The sequence below is a fragment of the Capricornis sumatraensis genome, chromosome 22 (assembly GCF_032405125.1).
Source record: "Capricornis sumatraensis isolate serow.1 chromosome 22, serow.2, whole genome shotgun sequence".
NCBI lineage: Eukaryota > Metazoa > Chordata > Mammalia > Artiodactyla > Bovidae > Capricornis > Capricornis sumatraensis.
In genome coordinates this window covers 29,319,806-29,337,887 of record NC_091090.1, presented here as the reverse complement: position 1 = coordinate 29,337,887, position 18,082 = coordinate 29,319,806, and the positions used below count along the sequence as shown (strand labels likewise).

At 46.8% G+C, this 18,082-nt stretch overlaps 2 protein-coding genes across 2 annotated transcripts in view; both read right to left on the bottom strand.

Moving 5' to 3' along the window:
• The window catches only part of EFHC1 (EF-hand domain containing 1), a 43,348-nt gene extending 43,140 nt beyond the window's left edge, over positions 1-208 (bottom strand). The window contains exon 1 of the mRNA XM_068960972.1: positions 146-208. Within this exon, the coding sequence (XP_068817073.1) occupies positions 146-208 (63 nt within the window). The remainder of the gene's footprint in view (positions 1-145) is intronic.
• Positions 209-16,420: 16,212 nt separating this feature from the next.
• On the bottom strand, positions 16,421-17,485 carry PAQR8 (progestin and adipoQ receptor family member 8). The gene has a single exon (XM_068961095.1). The coding sequence runs from the start codon at positions 17,483-17,485 to the stop codon at positions 16,421-16,423; it is 1,065 nt and encodes a 354-aa protein (XP_068817196.1).
• Between the last annotated feature and the right edge of the window lie 597 nt (positions 17,486-18,082).

Here is an 18,082-nt window from a genome sequence, read left to right as displayed (position 1 = left end):
GGTGTGGAGAACAGAGCTGGGGGCAGAGAGAGGGTTTGAAGGGGAAAAGGACAAACTCGCGTGGACGAGCAGAGACGCAACCTGCTGCGAGCTCTCCGAGGCTGCCAGGAGGTGGGGACAGGGGTTTGGCCGGAGAAGTCCTCACCGTTAAGTCCTTAAAGGACGTGCCTGGGAGAAAAGGCAGGCCATGCACTGGGTTAGACACCATAGCGGCCGCTCTCGCCGCAACCACCCGGGTCGGGTTTGGTCCTCCCGGGTTGCCAGGGGAACCAGCGGCGTTCTGGGCGGGCCGGCAGCTCCATGGTAACGCCAAACACGCCGAGCACTAGCGGAAGAGGGCGGGGCCTGAGACGCAGGCGTGCCCGGCCCGCGCATGAGCAGCCCGTGGACTAGACGTTCTCGCGGGAGTGTGCCGAGGGGAGCTGGCCCCGCCCCGCGCAGTCACGTGAGAACACGGGGCGGGACGAGGTGGTTGTGGGATGACTTGATGGGTCTCCCCTTGAGGGTCCGGGTTCGGGCGAGTCCTTAGATCAGTTACAGGGGAAGGGTCCTTCCTTCGCCCCATCCCAGTCCTCACCTCACCTCACCTCGCCCCGCCCGCTCGCTGTTCTCCCACCTGTGGGAAAAAGGCTCTTGTCCCAGTTCACACGGAAGTGTCACTGGTTGGTTCCGGTTGAAAGTGTTACTTCTCCTCAACCCGTGCTTCCCTGGGGCCAGGGACTGAGAATTATTCATGATTGTAATTCTGTTGTTCAAGGATGTTCAATAAACAAAAGCAACTGACTGGTACCTAATCCTCCAACTACCTCATTCAAGTTTTTTCCTACTTTACCTTTGAAGGAAATGGCAACCCACTCCAGTATTCTTGCCTGGAGAATCTCATGGACAGAGGAGCCTGGCGGGCTACATACAGTCCACGGGGTCGCCAAGAGTCGGCCACGACTGAGCGACTAAGCGCAGCACATTCTATTTCTACACCCTCCTTCACAGGCCTTGGGGGGGGGTCTTACATATTCACCGCAGGACGCTCAATATTTGTTGACTGGACAGCTACACGGCGCTCCTGTCAATTCTCCGAGTCTCTAGTATCACTACCTACAGTTGCAATAAAAAGATCAGACCCACGAGGGGAAATACATCTGCCAAGAAAAATTTGTCATAGGAGAAAAGCAAATAAGTGCGGTGATAAATTGTCAAAACCGTAGGTACTCTTTTTACAAAACCTGTTTAAATTATTATCCCTTAAAAAATGTAATCCTGTTCTTGAAACATCTTCAAGAAAGAAAAAACAAGCCATCAGAAGCGCTGAGGAGCTTAAAAAGAAAAACAAAACCCAGATGCCTGGACATTGGATTCACTGGGTTTGAAATGGGGCCCAGGCATCTGATTTTTATAACAGCTGTTTCTGAGAATGAGCCAGTTTAACGGAGTGCAATAGAGTAGCAAGCTTCACGCCAAAGGCATCCACGTCATGGATGGTTTACTGCCAATACAGACAAAGGCTTTAGTTTTACTGCTGCTTGTCAGAGTAAATCCCCCTGATGGGTTTCACTAACAGGCATAAACCTCAGGGGGCCCAGGACATCAGTCCACTAGTGGCAGTGAAGCAGTTATTGGTGGCTGTCTCCACACCTTGCCCAGAGTTTCTTTTCTGATAACACTTGCTATCTCCTAACTACTTCTATTTCCCATGTTTGTCCCCCACACCTTTTTTCACCTTTCCAGATTTTTATTTTTTATTGGTGTAGTGCCCTAATGTAGGTGTTTAATACACTTTTTGAATCAATGCATTGTAATGACACTAAAGACTTTACAAGTATCTGACCATTACATTTTATCTTAGCCACTGACCTAGAAGGGCAGTGTGGACAAAGGATGTCACCTGATATGATATATGATATATGATGTCACCTGTCATATCAGTAAATGAAAAGATGTTGCAGCCATTAAGCCATCAGTCACAGAAGTCATCCACAGCTGTGCATGCTGAGGGGATTTAGGATGGAGAAAAGCAGGATACTGGTCCTGGATGGTAAGGTGCCTATCAAAGGAATGAGTTCAGTGAGCCCAGACTCTTGCATCTTCTCATACAAAGAAAAGCACTCATTCATTAACTTGAGATGTCTGGTTTTAATTAACAGTATCTTTTTTTAATGTTCTGAGCCCCTGTTTTTTGTTGCAAAACCTCCTGGCTCCTCCCTTACCTCTTTATGGTTGTTGCCTGGAGCTGAGAGGCTGTCTTCCTGGTTTGAGTCCTCAAAAAGTCCACCCAATAAAACATAATTCTCAACTTCTAGGTTTTGCTTTTTTTTTTTTTTCTCATTTGACAGAAGTCGGCCACTGGGAGAATATTTCAAGATGGCAAGTTCAGCCTCAGAATCACTGGAAACCACAATCCTTGCTGACTCTTCATGATAAACTTACACTGTTTCTAGTTATACGATCCATCCCCCTGAACCCTGCCACCACCGTTTCTCTTAATTAAAGTAAATCCATGGCATTAGGATACACTTGGAAGAGCCCCACTGGACTCAGTGCAGAGTTGCACTTGGGTCTGTGTTCTCTGGGCTGGGTAGGGAAAGAGCCTGCAGGGCTTGGAAAGGGTGAGTCCTTCCTAAGTTTCTTGTCCTTTATGGCATCTGTTCCCATTGGGGCAGTGCCTTCTGGTCAAATGCCTTTCTTTCCCAGAAGGGCACACTATGATACCCCTAATAGAGTGTTTTAACTACTTTTCAGACCTAGACATGCATGGTGAAGGAAACTTCTCTCAGTGTGTGGCCTCATAAAAATGACTTCACCTCTGAGGAGGTGAAGCCAGGCAGTATTGCATCTGTCTTAAGAAGCACAGGTACAGGTCTGTGAAGAAGGTTGGGGGGAGTAGGTAAGACAGGGCTTCAGAAAACTGCATGAAACCTGAGAAGGGGGTGTGTGATTAGGAGTTTATATCCCATTTCTCCTAAACATGATGATTCAGCATGGATTGCATTCACTGTTTCTCACCTTGTGGAATATACAGGAGAGGGTCGGAGCCTGACCATCCCAGGCAGCTAAAGTGGAAAGTGCTGTGTTAGGAAGGCTGAACATAAAGCTTGGACTCAGAAGGCCACGAGGATGTTGCCTGACCTTACAGGGTGCTATGAAACTTGGGGGATGGAAAAATTAGGGAAGATCAGACTGCCAGGAGGCCAAAGCTGAAAGAGGGCATCTTGGACAGGATGACATCTCTCAGGGACTCTTGATGGGAGAGGTTGGACAGCAGAGCAAAGCAGTTGCCTAAATGAATCTCCTTTTCCAGCATTTTGCCCAGAGCTGGCTTTTACCCAGAGTTTGTTTACAATCCTGGGACATCGTTATTTTTTAGTACCTAACATCACAGGATTAATATCCAGCAGGCTTTCTGCAATAACTGTGATGCACTACTGCCTTCTGCTGGATAAAATAGGTACAGCATGGTTTGTGAAACGCAAACGGTGAGGTTTGGAAGTACTGGTGGTGGTGCTAGTGAGTGGCCGCGGAGGTGACTTGGGCTTCAAAATCATTGCAGACGGTGAGTGAAGCCATGAAATTAAAAGACAGTTGCTCCTTGGAAGAAAAGCTATGACCAACCTAGACAGCATATTAAAAAGCAGAGACACTACTTTGCCAACAAGTTTGCGTCTAGTCAAAGCTATGGTTTTTCCAGTTGTCATATATGGATATGAGAGTTGGACTATAAAGAAAGCTGACCGCCAAAGAATTGACACTTTTGAACTGTGGTGTTGAAGAAGACTCTTGAGAGTTCCTTGGACTGCAAGGTGATCAAACCAGTCAATTCTAAAGGAAATCAGTCCTGAATATTCATTGAAAGGACTGATGCTGAAGCTGAAACTGAAGCTCCAATACTTTGGCCACCTGATGCAAAGAACTGACTGTTTGGAAAAGACCCTGATGCTGGGAAAGATTGAAGGCAGGAGAAGAAGGGGATGACAGAGAATGAGATGGTTGGATGGCATCACCGATGCAATGGACATGAGTTTGAGCAAGCTCCAGGAGCTGGGGATGGACAGTGGGGCCGGCATGGTGCAGTCCATGCGGTTGAAAAGAGCCGAACACGACTGAGTGACTGAACTGAACTAAACTGATGGAGGTGACATCTTGTAAGGGCATGTACCTCGGTCAGATGCTCTCTGTCCTTCATTTCTATCACTCCATGGTCTCTGGAATCTACCAAAACATTCTGGTCAACCACTGTGATCTTTGCTAAGTATGAAAAAAAAAAAAAAGAGTGAAACACCCACAGTGATTTCCAAGCTGATTCTGAAGGTTTAGGACACACAGGAAATCTTCATTTGACACAAAAATCACACAATTTAAGTTTAGACTATTTTAGTCTTGCAGTGGGTTCCTTCTAGAGGGCTGAAAAAAATTGTGCTTCTGATGCTTTTTCCTCTAAGTCAAACCCATTCTATTATCTTAACTGATTCACTTGGAATTCCCTTCCCTATGAAAAATTCTATCAAACACAACTTCACAGAGTTAGAGATTCCACAGTATGTAAGTTTCCCAAGGATAAGTCCTTTGTTCAGTGGCATTTTCTCAGCTTCCATCACAGTGTCTGGCACCTCATAAATACTCAGTAAACAGTTATAAAACGATTGACCAAGTAAGTGAATACTTGAAAATCACCCAATACTTTTCAAACTGCCAGTGTATCCCCTTTACTAGGTCTTTAAATCATCTTAATGATCATGACAACCAGAATTTATTTTTTAAAAAGAAATAGAATATTAATTATCAGGATGCATCAAATGTTGAGTGGGTGAAATTCAGTGGAAAAACATTTTAAGATGTATTTAAATACACCCATTGGCATTGTGGGTATTACTGTGGTCAGAGTCAAAAAACTTGGAAAGTGATTAACACCACCCAGCCCCTCATTTTACTGATGCAAAATCCCCAGGTCAAAAGAGATTAAGGAAACATGGGTGAATGACTGGTTACTAACTGGGTATCTCTTACACTTAATCCCAATCCTCGCACAGCTGGGAAAGATATTCCTCCTTCAGCATGTGAGGGATCATTGATTCTGGCATCCTGTTTTTGAGACCTCTCTGCCTTGGTATTTCACAGGATGGAGAAAGAGATGTGTTAGAGTGATGGGACAGTAATGTCAATTACAGGTTTGAATTCCAAATGCAGACAGGACGTGAATCCGCTGATTCAGGTAAATGGCAACCTTGAACGTGGGGAGATGTCTCCTCCTCTCCCACTCAACATCTCGATCCATTCTTCATCCTTCTCTCTTCTCACATGTGCAGCGTGGAACAGAATGTACCCAGCATGGAACAGAACGTAAGCAGCCTGAGACGGAAAGTAACAAGCCGTGTTGAGAGTGCTGAGAGCCACGTTCATGTCCTCCCTGAGTCATGAATATTTCTATGAACTTGGACAACTTACATGAGTTTTTTTTTCCTTACATGTGTTTTTGGTTTTTTTCATCTCTACATTGAGAAGGCTGGGCCAGAATTAGTGATCATTAATTGCTCTGAAAACCTAGCGAAAGCTGTCCTGCCTTCCCCAAAAGCACATACTCACAGGTATAGATTTCAGCTATGACTTTATGGAGTTGGGAGCCTCAGGGGGTCTCGGGTCTAGAGCTGTCCCCTCTCTGAAATCTTACATAAGGAGGAGTCCGTATCATAGCTCCCTGGAAGCAGAATGATGTGTTGGTTCAAAGTATTGACTGTAGAAAGCTCTTCAGGACAGACAACCCTTTTTTGCCAACAAATGAATTGCAGAGAAGGGGACAAAAAGTGAAGTGGAAGGGAAACCAATAGATTAAAAGTCTTCAGTAACAAATCAACCAGCTGCAATGTGTGGGACCTGTTGAGATTCTAATGTAAACAAATGCACTTTAAAAATATCGATGGCATTAATGAGACTGCTGGGAATTTGAACATGAGAATGTCAAGGAATTGTTCTTCAGTATTTTAGAAATGATCGGTATGGTGGTTTTGCAAGAATGTCTTCATCTTCTCTAAAAACTTTTAGAGATACATACCCAAGTGTGATTGATGGAGAAAACGATAACATGTCTGCTATTTGCTTTAAAATAATGTGAGAAGTGAGTCAGGGTAGATGAAGCCAGATTGCCCATTAGTTGACCTTTGTTGACATGATTAAACACTTCACTAAATACTTCTGTCTACTTTTTAATATATTGAAATTTTCTATAATAAAAAGTTAAAAATTTTTTTAAAAAGTATGGACTCTGGAGCCAGATGGCCTGGGGCTGGGCCCTGATTCTACCACTTACCAGCTCTGAGACCTGTGGGAAGTGCCCAGTGACTGCCATGAGTGTGGTCTGGGGGACTCTTCTGAATGGTCTGTTTGAAGAGAGACAGGGAACTGGAAAAATGATGGATGATCAACTGAAGACAGAGAAAGGGGCAAGTGTGTTAGGCATTTTAAAGCCTGTGTAACATTTAGGAAGCTTGGTAGCTATCACGTAAGTCTTTCCGCATTCCTCTTGGACTCTCCAAACTCTCAAAAAGCATCCCATAGAAACACAAAGACACACAGACACACACATAGACGGATGCACACAGAACAGACACAAAGACACAGACACCCCACATCCCTTTAGCAGGTAGGAGGGACTCCAAACTCTGAATCTGGGTTACGGAAAGGCACCCATTTCGCCTGCTGTGTAGGAGGCTGGGGGTCAGGGTCTCCCTCAGCGCCCTGGACCGGTGTCCAGTTCCCGCGGTCACCACCTCCTTTTGACACCACGGGGATGGTGAGCAGACTGTGACTTTGCAGCCATGGCAGGTGGATGGGTGGCTGTGGGAGATAAGAAGAGGCCAGGACCCCAAAGGGAACTCGCCAAGGTGGCCCAGGTGCCCCGGCTTCACCGGGCTGGGGTCAGATTAGCAGCTCTGGGACCGGCTGTTCGGAACGTCTTCTCTGTGTTTATCCTCCCACCACACGCATGATAAGCTTCCCGGAGTATCTCCACTGAGTTTACACGTGAGACCACAGATCTGCGCCTTCCTTTAGTGGGTGTGGGTGGCGAGGGGGGCGGTTCTCCCTGTTCTCGTCTCCCCCCAGCCCCTCCCGAGCCTGCTGAGCTGAGAGATCCACGCCACTGGGCGGCCAGACTGTGTCAGCTGATGGAGGTAAAAGCTGAGATCACCTGGAACAGGTGTTAACATCCTAAGGCAGCCATCACACAGCAGCAGAATCGAGGTGCTTAGAATGCACACATTATGCTCCAACCTTTCTGGAGGCTGGAAGTCAGACATCACGGTCCCTGCAGGGTCACCCCTCCCCTCCTGGCCTCTGGGTGTTCCCACCACCCCTCCAGCCTCGGCCTCGGTCATCTCCGCTGTTCTTCCCTCGTGTCTCTCTGTGCCATCCCGGGGCCCTGCATCCTCACCTCTCCGTGTCTCTCTCTTCTATAAGGACATCGGTCACACTCGGCTAATGGGTCACCCTACTTCAGTATCACCTCCCAATCACTCACATCTGCAGCTCTCACTTCCAAAGGCGGTCGCTTTCTGAGATCCTGAGGATTAGGACGTCAACATATCTTTGGGGGAGACATAATTCAAGCTGTAATAGATGTGAATCAAGAAGTAAAAACGAAGAGGGGGATAAACTGGGGGATTGGGGTTGACATATACATACTACTGTATATAAAATAGATAACTGATAAGGACCAGGGCTTTCCTGGTGCTTCAACTGGTAAAGAATCCTCCTGCAATGTGGGAGACCTGGATTCAATCCCTGAGTTGGGAAGATCCCCTGGACAAAGGAAAGGCTACCCACTCCAGTATTCTGGCCTGGAGAATTCCACTAACTGTATAGTCCATGGGGTCGCAAAGAGTCGGACACGACTGAGTGACTTCCACTGAGGACCTATTACATAGCAGAGGGAGCTCGACTCAGCACTCTGTAATGGCCTATATGGGAAAAGAGCCTAGAAAAGAGTGGATATATGTCTAACTGATTCACTTTGCTGTATTCCTGAAACTAACACAGCATTATAAATCAGTTCAGTTCAGCCACTCAGTCGTGTCCGACTCTTTGCAACCCCATGAATTGCAGCACCCCAGGCCTCCCTGTCCATCACCAGCTCCCGGAGTTCACTCAAACTCATGTCCATCGAGTCGATGATGCCATCCAGCCATCTCATTCTCTGTCGTCCCCTTCTCCTCCTGCCCCCAGTCCCTCCCAGCATCAGTCTTTTCCAGTGAATCAACTCTTCGCATCAGGTGGCCAAATTATTGGCGTTTCAGCCTCAGCATCAGTCCTTCCAAAGAACACCCAGGGCTGATCCAACTATATGCCAATAAAAAAAGAAGCAATAAATGAGTGAGTGGAGCAGTGGGGTTTGCTCCACAGGCTGAGAACCTGGGAACCACATACATGGAAGGATCAGGCTTCCAGCCTATCAGGGTGGGTCTGAGCACTGCAGGAAGTTTCTCCACTGATGCCTGTCACTGTCTGTCATGTGCAGAGGGTGGAAGGAGGAACTCTCACCAAAACACCCACAGAACCGTGGGGGAATGACACACATCTTAGTCTGTGATGGGTGGAGATCAACTGCTCTCCAGGGCAGTGAGCTTTCACTCTGGTGAGAAATTTCAGGAGTCCACAGGGAGGGTGGGCGAGTTGAGATAGAATCCACAACCCCCTGTTCAGGGGCGAGTGATAGAAATCATAATGGTTACAACAACAATCCCCACTTGCACTGATTGAGCGCAAAGTTTATGCTGTTTCCTCCCTCCTACAGCAAAATTAGTCAAATTCTGGGCTCATTTTTTTCTTGATTGAAAAAAACGCTGAATGGAGATGATTGCTATTAAGCCACCTTTAAGAAACTGTTTTGGAGAAGGCAATTGCAACCCACTCCAGTACTCTTGCCTGGAAAATCCCATGGACAGAGGAACCTGGTAGGCTGCAGTCCACGGGGTCACTAAGAGTCGGACACGACTGAGCATCTTCACTTTCACTTTTTACTTTCATGCATTGGAGAAGGAAATAGCAACCCACTCCAGTGTTCTTGCCTGGAGAATCCCAGGGATGGGGGAGCCTCGTGGGTTGCCATCTATGGGGTCGCACAGAGTAGGACATGACTGAAGTGACTTAGCAGCAGCAGCAGCAGCAGCAGCAGCAGCAAGAAACTGTTTTAGCCAGAATGGTGCTCTGAGTGACTCTGAGGACTAGGGTATTTTTAACAGATCCTGAAGTCGAGGATGATCCAGCGGATGTTGGCAATTTGATCTCTGGTTCCTCTAGGCCCAGTAGTCATATATAGATGTGAGAGTTGGACTATAAAGAAAGCTGAGAGCCAAAGAATTGATGCTTTTGAACTGTGGTGTTGGAGAAGACTCTTGAGAGTCCCTTGGACTGCAAGGAGATCCAACCAGTCAACCCTAAAGGAAATCAGTCCTGAATATTCATTGGAAGGACTGATGCTGAAGTTGAACCTCCAATACTTTGGCCACCTGATGTGAAGAACTGACTCCTTGGAAAAGACCCTGATGCTGGGAAAGATTGAAAGCGGGAGGGGAAGGGGACGGCAGAGGATGAGATGGTTGGATGGCATCACTGACTCGATGGACATGAGTTTGAGTAAGCTCTGGAAGCTGGTGATGGATAGGGAAGCCTGGAGTACTGCAGTCCATGAGGTCACAAAGAGTCAGACATGACTGAGTGACTGAACTGAAGTTGAGGAAAGCTTCACAGGACAAGCATAGGGGATTGACGTGAGCAGGCCCAGTTGTTCTTTGAGCTGCCTGAGATCCTTGGAGGTTACCCAGGTGGTTACAGCCTCTGAGACTCATGTGACAAGGTCTGCAGGGGATTCTAGCACAAAGAATATTTAAGAATCTCACTATTGGTGGCAGCCTGGATGGGAAGGGAGTTCAGGGCAGAAGGGATACGTGTATATGCATGGCTGAGTCCCTTCACTGTTCACCTGAAACTATCACAATATTGTTAATCGGCTATACCCCAATACAAAATAAAAAGTTTAAATTAAAAAAAAATTTTGTTTAAGAATCTCACCATTGGTATTATACCAATAATCACAGCCTAGGGACTTTTCTCGACCAAAGTGTCCAGAAATGAAATACGAACTGCCTTTACTTCATTTATCATGAAAAAAATTAAAAAAGATCCTCATGACATTTCCCTTTCAATTCTACACTTTTTCCAGTTCACCCAGCTGGCAACAAGAAAGTTAGACAAAAGGGCCTTCTACATTCACTTTATTTTTGTGCCTAAGAATATGGACTCTGGATCAAAGGCCTGTTTCTGTGAGATGCTATACTTAACATTCTGGGGAAACAGTCTGGGGAAATTTTTACTTAATCTGCCAGTTTTCTCATTTATAAAGCAGGGACCATAATGTACCTACCTCCCAGAGATTATATGAGGGTTAAAGGAAAGAATTTAAGCAAACAGCTGAGTGAAGGACTTGGCACAGGGTGAGCACTAAATAATGTAAACTGTTCAAGTTATTATTCTTCCTTATTTGCAGACTCTGCCCTGGACGTTTCATTGCACTTCTACCTGGAGGATTACCCAGAGCGGGGGAGACCTTGGTACAAACCAGAGTCAGTAGAACTTAAGGAAATGCCAAAGCCTGTCTGGGAATGGAGGTCAGCAATCGAGGCGCTAAAAAATGGCAGGAAATTTGGGAAGAAACCTGTGAGCACGGGAGTGTGTCCACAGAAAAGCAATCTATTGAGCCAGGCCCACAAGTGGGATAACTTAATGATAACCTGGTTTTGTGTTACCATTGGCAAACCACAGCATCTGCTCCGTGTTCTGCCAGCAAAGCTCATGTGCAGTTAGCAATGAGTCCACATAGATAAATGGCTCCTCTACAATTTTGTCAGATAGGATTCTCCCCTGGTATTCTCCAACCTGAAATCACAGTAGAAGATCGAGTCCTAACATGGCCCTCACAGTCTGTCCTCACACGATGACTCCTCCAACCTCCTCATTCATACAGGTTCTCAGGGTCCTTGCAATTCTTTCCTCTGCTGGAGAATAAAACACAGCTACTTCCCTGCCTCTTTCTGTAGTCTTTCCCAATCCCAGTTAAAGCTGCACACTCACCCTATCCCTCTGCCTCCTCTTGCCTTGCTTTCTCCTTGGCACCATCATCTTCTAACACATTAGCTACTTTTTTAATGGCCACACAGCTTGCGGGATCTTAGTTCCCTGACCAGCAATTAAACCTGTGCCCTTGGCGCTAAAAGTACAGAGTCCTAACCACTAGGCCACGAGAGAATTCATGCCTTGTTGTCTTCCCTGGTGGCTCAGACAGTAAAGAATCTGCCTGAAATGCAAAAGACTGGGGTTCCACCCCTGGGTGGGGAAGATTCCCTGGCTACGCATTCCAGCATTCTTGCAGGGAGAATTCCATGGACAGGGGAGCCCGGCGGGTTACAGTCCATGGGGTCACAAAGAGTCGGACACAACTGAGTGACTAACACTCCCCTTCGCTGAGTGTAAGGCTCCATCGGGGCTGGAATTTGTTTTGCCCATGGCTGCATCCTGGTGCCTAGATCAGGGCCTGGCATCTGCAGGCTCAATGTTTGTGGCGTGACTGCCATTGAACCAGGACGTTCCACAGGCTGGCTCTGCCTTCCCAGCAGAGGGCTCGATTCGCATTTCAGAGTTCTTTCAGCGAGAGATAATGTATCCTTGGCTTTGTGTCATGAGCCAGTATCCCAGCCACAATGCCATCACAAATGTCAGAAGGGAGTGTCACATGACTGAGAGCTGAGCCCGACTGTTGATTTTTTTTGTACTTTACAGAATCAAAGTATTAGGTTGCCCAGGAGTTCCTAATTTCCAGCTTTTCAGGAAGTTCTATATTACACTGCTCATTAACTTATTGACAACATTTTGACATGGCTTATCCTTACTCTGAAAGGATTCATTTTAAAGACAGGCCAATGAAGTATCTTTTTTCTCTATTTTATGGCATTTTCATTAAAAAATTTTTTTTTTATTATCAGTTTTTTTTTTGTTTTTTGGGCTGTGCTGGGTCTTCCTTGTGGTGCAAAGGATTAGTTGCTCCGCTGCTTGTGGGATCCTAGTTCCTTGACCAGGGATCTAGCCTGCGTTCCCTGTATTGGAAGGCAGATTCTTGACCACTGGACCACCAGGGAAATCCCTGGTATTTTCTTTAAAAAGCATGTATTACTTTAAATGAGAAATAGCCAATGACTTTGGGAGGCGGTGGGGATTCCTACTGAGTATGCATGGCTCTTTTATGAGGCAAAGACTTGCCTGAATTTCACATCTGGCCTCTGATCAATTCCTATGGACTAAGGAGGCAAAGAACTCTGGTTGGTAACAGAGCCTCTAGTCAGAGAATGCTATTTTCTTCCTGTTATTGTGATAACAGAATCACCTTTTCCATGGCTATTTAAATCTCGTAGGCCACAGAATCCTTTGGCTGTTGGGTGACACATCTCAAACCATAGTTACTTATGATATAAATGCTCCCTAGGTGGTACTAGTGGTAAACAATCCGCCTGCCACTGCAGGAGACATAAGAGATGTAGGTTTTATCCCTGGGTTGGGAAGATCCTCTGGAGTAGGAAATGGCCCACTCCAGTATTCTTGCCTGGAAAATTCTATTTTTCAGGCAGAGGAGCCTGGTGGGCTACTGTCCAAGGGGCCACAAAGGACTCGAGCACACACAGTATACAATAGTGTGATTCATAATTTTTAGGTTTCAAAAAATGTAATCCATCAATTCAAAAGTTTGGAATATTTAACACCACTGTCCATGAGATCAGAAATATTTATTCAATTAGACTGAAATCCTCAGAAAAATCAACTCCATAGCTTTTGAGGGGAGGGAGGTGCAATTTGATCTACTACCAAGTGGGGATTTGAGGGGGGGCAGGTATTTTGGGAGTTTGGGTAGGGAGATTTCTTTTTTTAGGCTTTTATATTTTTCTACTTCTAGGTGGCTATGAAGTGTCTTGGCCTCCTAATGTTTGTCTAGATAAAACTTTTCTTTAAGACAGACCTTGTCAAAAACACAAGGTAGCTGTTGAGAGTACAACAACCCATTTACAAAATGTTTAATGGTCATTTGTGAAAGTCGTTTTATATAAACAGAAAATAGTTCTATGTTTTCTTCGCCAAGTCATCAAGCGAAACACTAGGACCAACACAATTAGGCTGAGGCTTTGGGGACAATGGCCGTACCTACTCTGAATAAGACTTGGGCGCCATCTGGAGGACTCACTTGAAACTACAGCATAGCAACGGAAGAATCTAATGTTTTCAAGCAACCCGGTACGATTGGGGAACTGATGGACAGCAGAGGCAGGAAAGAACTGCCTCCATTCCGTGGTTTGAGCTCCTGCTATTTCAAGCTTCCATCGGAGGATTGAGAGTAGTGTGACTGAGTGAGGTACTTTCAGCCGAGGTGGGAGATGAAACCATAACATCTGAAGAGCAGTAACATTAGCTTCTTAGTAAATACAGGTCAGGAAGCGTTTGCAAGAGGGAATCAGGCAAATAGTTCCCCATCTTGCTATACCCTCTCCTTATGTTGAGTAGAGGGGTACACACAATATCCACTTTATTCCTAAGATATAACTGACTGATAGTTAAGTTTTTTTAGAGGCATTTACATTTTAATAGATTGAAAGTCTTAGTAAAAAAAAAAACAGAGAGACAGAGAGAGAGATAATAGCAGAATTTCCAGTAGATGTCAACTGTTGGCTTTGGTAGGTAAGAAGAACCATCTCCTTTATTAAATACTTAATTATTCCTTTTAAACAAACAAGGTCTCTTCCTTACTGATTCAGTCATTTTAATGAAATTGTTTTAAAAGGAGTATGTAACCCTCAAGAGTCTGAATAGTGAAAAACGCCTGCATTTCCCGTTTCTGTATTTCTCCTGAGATACTGGAATTTCTAATGAGATAGTAGTCTCCTACCTCAATGCTTTTCAAATATCTCTGGTGAAAAAAATACTTCTTCTTTTTAAATTTCCAATCACTTGGTGGACCAATGCTTGGGTAAATTAAAATCAAAATGTTATGAAGTTTATGTTCATATCTAAAAACTTAAGTGTCGCTCTGTCTTTGTTACAGACTGTTTCGTGTGCAGACTGGCATTGGTCTGTGGATGTCATACAGAATCACCCCTCAAGTCTCTCTTTAAAAATACTTGCATTTGGCCTAAAGATCTCTGTCCACCATGGGTACCATAGTTATATTCAAGAGCTTGACTTACACTTTCCTTTCAACTTTTACAAGAAGAGAGACTCCAAATCCATAACTATGAACATTTCGGATGCTTTCTTGTCTCCATTTTAAGTTGACCCTCTCCCTGCACTGTGTTGATGCAACTTTCTATTCCTTTGTTTATCAGTTCAATCCCGTTCAAGGACACTAACTTTATTGGCGGTGAATTTGGCCTGAATGCCAGAAGCTTGTGTAAGACATGTGGGTAGCACAGAAGTTCAGATATTTGAGGATTCCCAGGAGGAATCCACCAGGAGGAAACAACATAGCTGATAAGACATATGCTTTCTCTTTTTTTGGCCGCCCACGGCACGTGGGATCTTAGTTCCTCAACCAGGAATTGAACCCATACCCTCTGCAGTGGAAGCGTAGAGTCCTAATCACTGGACCACCATGGGCGTCCTGCTATGCTTTCTTGATGTAAAGATTACAGGAAAGCTTCAGATGAACTTCCCCCCCCACAAAAAAAAAAAGGTTGAAAGAGTCTTCTGATGGATAAGCGATTCCAGTGTTCTGAGTTTCTTTCATCCGCCGGTTGAAAGGCAATGAATTCTCTTTTCTTATCCCAGTAACCTCAAACTGAAAATTCCACATGGCTGTGTATTAAGGGAAGTGTTTGTAAATTTTCATTTATAAGGCACAAACCCTACACATCTCTCAAGAGAAAGGGAAAAAAAAAAAGATGTGAAGACAGTAACCTAGGAAGAGAGGAGGTTCATCAAACTGGAGTGAGAAGCCACCTCCCTTTTTAGTAAACAGAGACCTTATACTGATAGGAAATGCAGTCTTTGGGGAGAGTTTCAATGCAGCCCCCTTCCCTGGATCACTGCAGAAGGCGGTCCTCAGGGGGCTGCGAAGCCAGGACACATCAACTGTAAGCACCTACCCCACCCCCCCATCCCACAGAAGCTGCTGGCCAGTGATGTCCTAGCAGAACATTCTGCCTACAGGGTGCTCAGTTCACCAGCCTCACCCAGAGGAGCCTTCGGGGACCAACCTTGCATGAGTACACACACATGCCTGTTCTGGGGCTTGATTTAAGCTGCTCTAAGCTGAGGTACAATGCTTTCCCAAGGACCATGAACTACGATAGTTACATGGGTCCTTCATGGGGCAGCATCTATTTAAGAGGCTGGACTTTGAGTTCCTCTTGAAATAATCAGATCCCTAGAACCAATTCACTCTACCAGGGGCTTTTTTAACATGCTGGTCAAAATCTGGAGAAGATTATCTGAAGAAAGCTCCAGATCTTCTGGCATGTAAGGCAGCCCTAGCAGACATCAAGTAATCCTGCAGTGCACAGGGATAAAACAGAAGGGTCCCATGACACCAAACAGTAGCCTGCAGTGCACAGGGATAAAACAGAAGGGTCCCATGACACCAAACAGTAGCCTGCAGTGCACAGGGATAAAACAGAAGGGTCCCATGACACCAAACAGTAGCCATGCTTGCTGGCTGGGCCTCCTGATGGCTCTTGGCACTGTATTTTCTAGTACCGTTTCCATTAGTATTACATGAGAGTAAATATCCTGAATGTCTGCCTGGATCCAAGCCTTTCCTGGAAGCATGACTGCTTCATCGTCCTCACTATGCCCATGCAAGGTACAGCTAGGAGTGAACAGCACTCTGGAGAAAACAGCCAGGCAGACATCATCCTGAGAAAAGCGGGTTAGAGAAGGGACCAGAAGTCGGACGAATCCAGTATCCAATCACCAAAGACCAGCATCGCTGAAGAATGCCCATTTCAATACAGTGTGGTCCAGCCACCTTGTAATTTCTTCAGTCCAATTAGATTTTAGTCCAGGGCTGGCCCCCAGAGGCCACAGACATTCAGAATTCTACTCAACTTTCAGGCATGAAGATGGTTCTTAATTCCGTGTCCGACGAACCTTAGCCAAGGTCCCTTCCCTTCCTGTGTCTCGCAAGGCTACAGCCCAGAGGATGAAAGATAAACCTTTCATTCACAACAGTATAACAAAACTCTTGGAACCTTTGGCTTCCCAACGCCATAGCCATAGCCACCCTTGGAAATATGTACTCATTTAAAAGCCCGCTCTTAAAAACACAAAGTCATCTCCTCCTGTGGACTCAAGTTCTCCCCAAATCAGGACAGGCCGCCTCCACACCGCGCCCCACCTGGCAGCCTCAGGAATCTTTCTTGGCCAGTCTGGCCTTGATTTTTTGTCTCAAGAAGGCTGCAGTAGCTGCACTGCAGGCCACCACGAGGAAGAAGGAGAGGCAGGCCAGGTAGATGGCCAGGGGGCTGTGGCGTGGCAGGTAGATGTCCTGCCGCCCCTTATAGTCCAGGAGGATGGCCTCCAGCTGGGAGAGTGTGCAGACAGACAGAAAGGTGTGGAAGATCTGGTGCCCGTGGCCCACGATGTCACAGGAACCGGGGAAGTACTTCTCCGGAACCGGGCAGGAGAAGAAGTAGGCACTGACCAGGAAGAAGATGATCTGGAGGGTGTGGTACCAGGCCGCTGGGTCCTGGCAGCCAGACAGGTGGCAGAGAACCACGCGATGTACCACGGGGCTGATGTCCAGGACGTAGGCCAGCCCGGACGGCACCACCTGGCAGATCTTCCTCATGACCGGGTAGGGCCGCCGGTACCGGTACTTGGCGTAGCAGCAGCCGGCGCAGGATAACCAGCCGCAGAAGGCGGCGGCGGGCAGGAAGAGGAGCCAGAAGTGCTCGTACCAGGCGTGGTCGGAGGTGTAGAAGAAGTGGACCAGGGCGCTGCCGTACTGGTAGACGCTCACGCCCACGTAGTCCACGAAGTAGAAGGTGTAGTGCGACAGCTCCGACTTGGACTGCAGCAGGTGGGCCAGGAGGCTGAAGGTGAGGTACGTGATGGAGGACAGGACGTAGACGAGCAGGGGCAGCGTGTGGGCAGACGCCCACGGCAGGCCCTCGGCCTCCACGAAGGCCCAGAACCGCAGGAGGACGGCCAGAGCCGCCAGCAGGTGGGTCCAGACGTTGACCACCTCGTTGTGTTTCTGAAAGAGGCTGAAGAAGTAGTAGCGCCACTCGTGGCCGGTGGGGCGGTACCCGGCGCGGATGTAGGGCTCCCGGAAGAGCTGGGGCACGTCGGTCTCGGGGACGGTGCCGGGCATCTTGGGCAGCCCATCCTCCAGGATCTTGGGCAGGCGTCGCAGATGCTGCCCGCTCACGGACAGGGTGCTCAGACGCTCCAGGATGGCGGTCGTCATGGCTGCCCCGGGTTGCTACCTACGGGAATCAATAAAAATGGGCAAAGATGCCGTGAGAGAGGGGCAGGTTTTCTAGTGCAGCTGGGCAGGCGGGGGCTGTAGACGGCTTCTTTGAGCCTCATTCTTTTTCATAGGTAGAATAATAGAGTTGGACCAAGGTCCCTTACTGTCCTGACGTTCTGATTTTGACATCCCTTCTACCCTCTACAGTGTGAGGCCAAGTCGCATCTTGTAAAATGGAATGTTGCTCCTAAGGCACTTCAGTCATGTCCGACTCTGTGCGACCCCATAGACGGCAGCCCACCTGGCTCTGCCGTCCCTGGGATTCTCCAGGCAAGAACACTGGAGTGGGTTGCCATTTCCTTCTCCAAAAGGGAATGTTAGCAACCCTATTTTTATGACATCTACCAAGTAACTAAGGGTACCTTTAAAGCTTTGCTAGATGACATTTGCTAGATGGCTCAGTGGTAAAGAATCCGCCTGCCAATGCAGGAGATTCAAGCGATGCAGGTTCGATCCCTGGGCTGGGAAGATCCCCTAGAGAAACAAATAGCAACCCACTCCAGTATTCTTGCCTGGAAAATCCCATGGACAGAG

What these genes read in the sequence shown, in the direction of transcription:
- PAQR8 (XM_068961095.1), bottom strand. Translation starts at nt 17,485, where the DNA reads ATGACGACCGCCATCCTGGAGCGTCTGAGCACCCTGTCCGTGAGCGGG.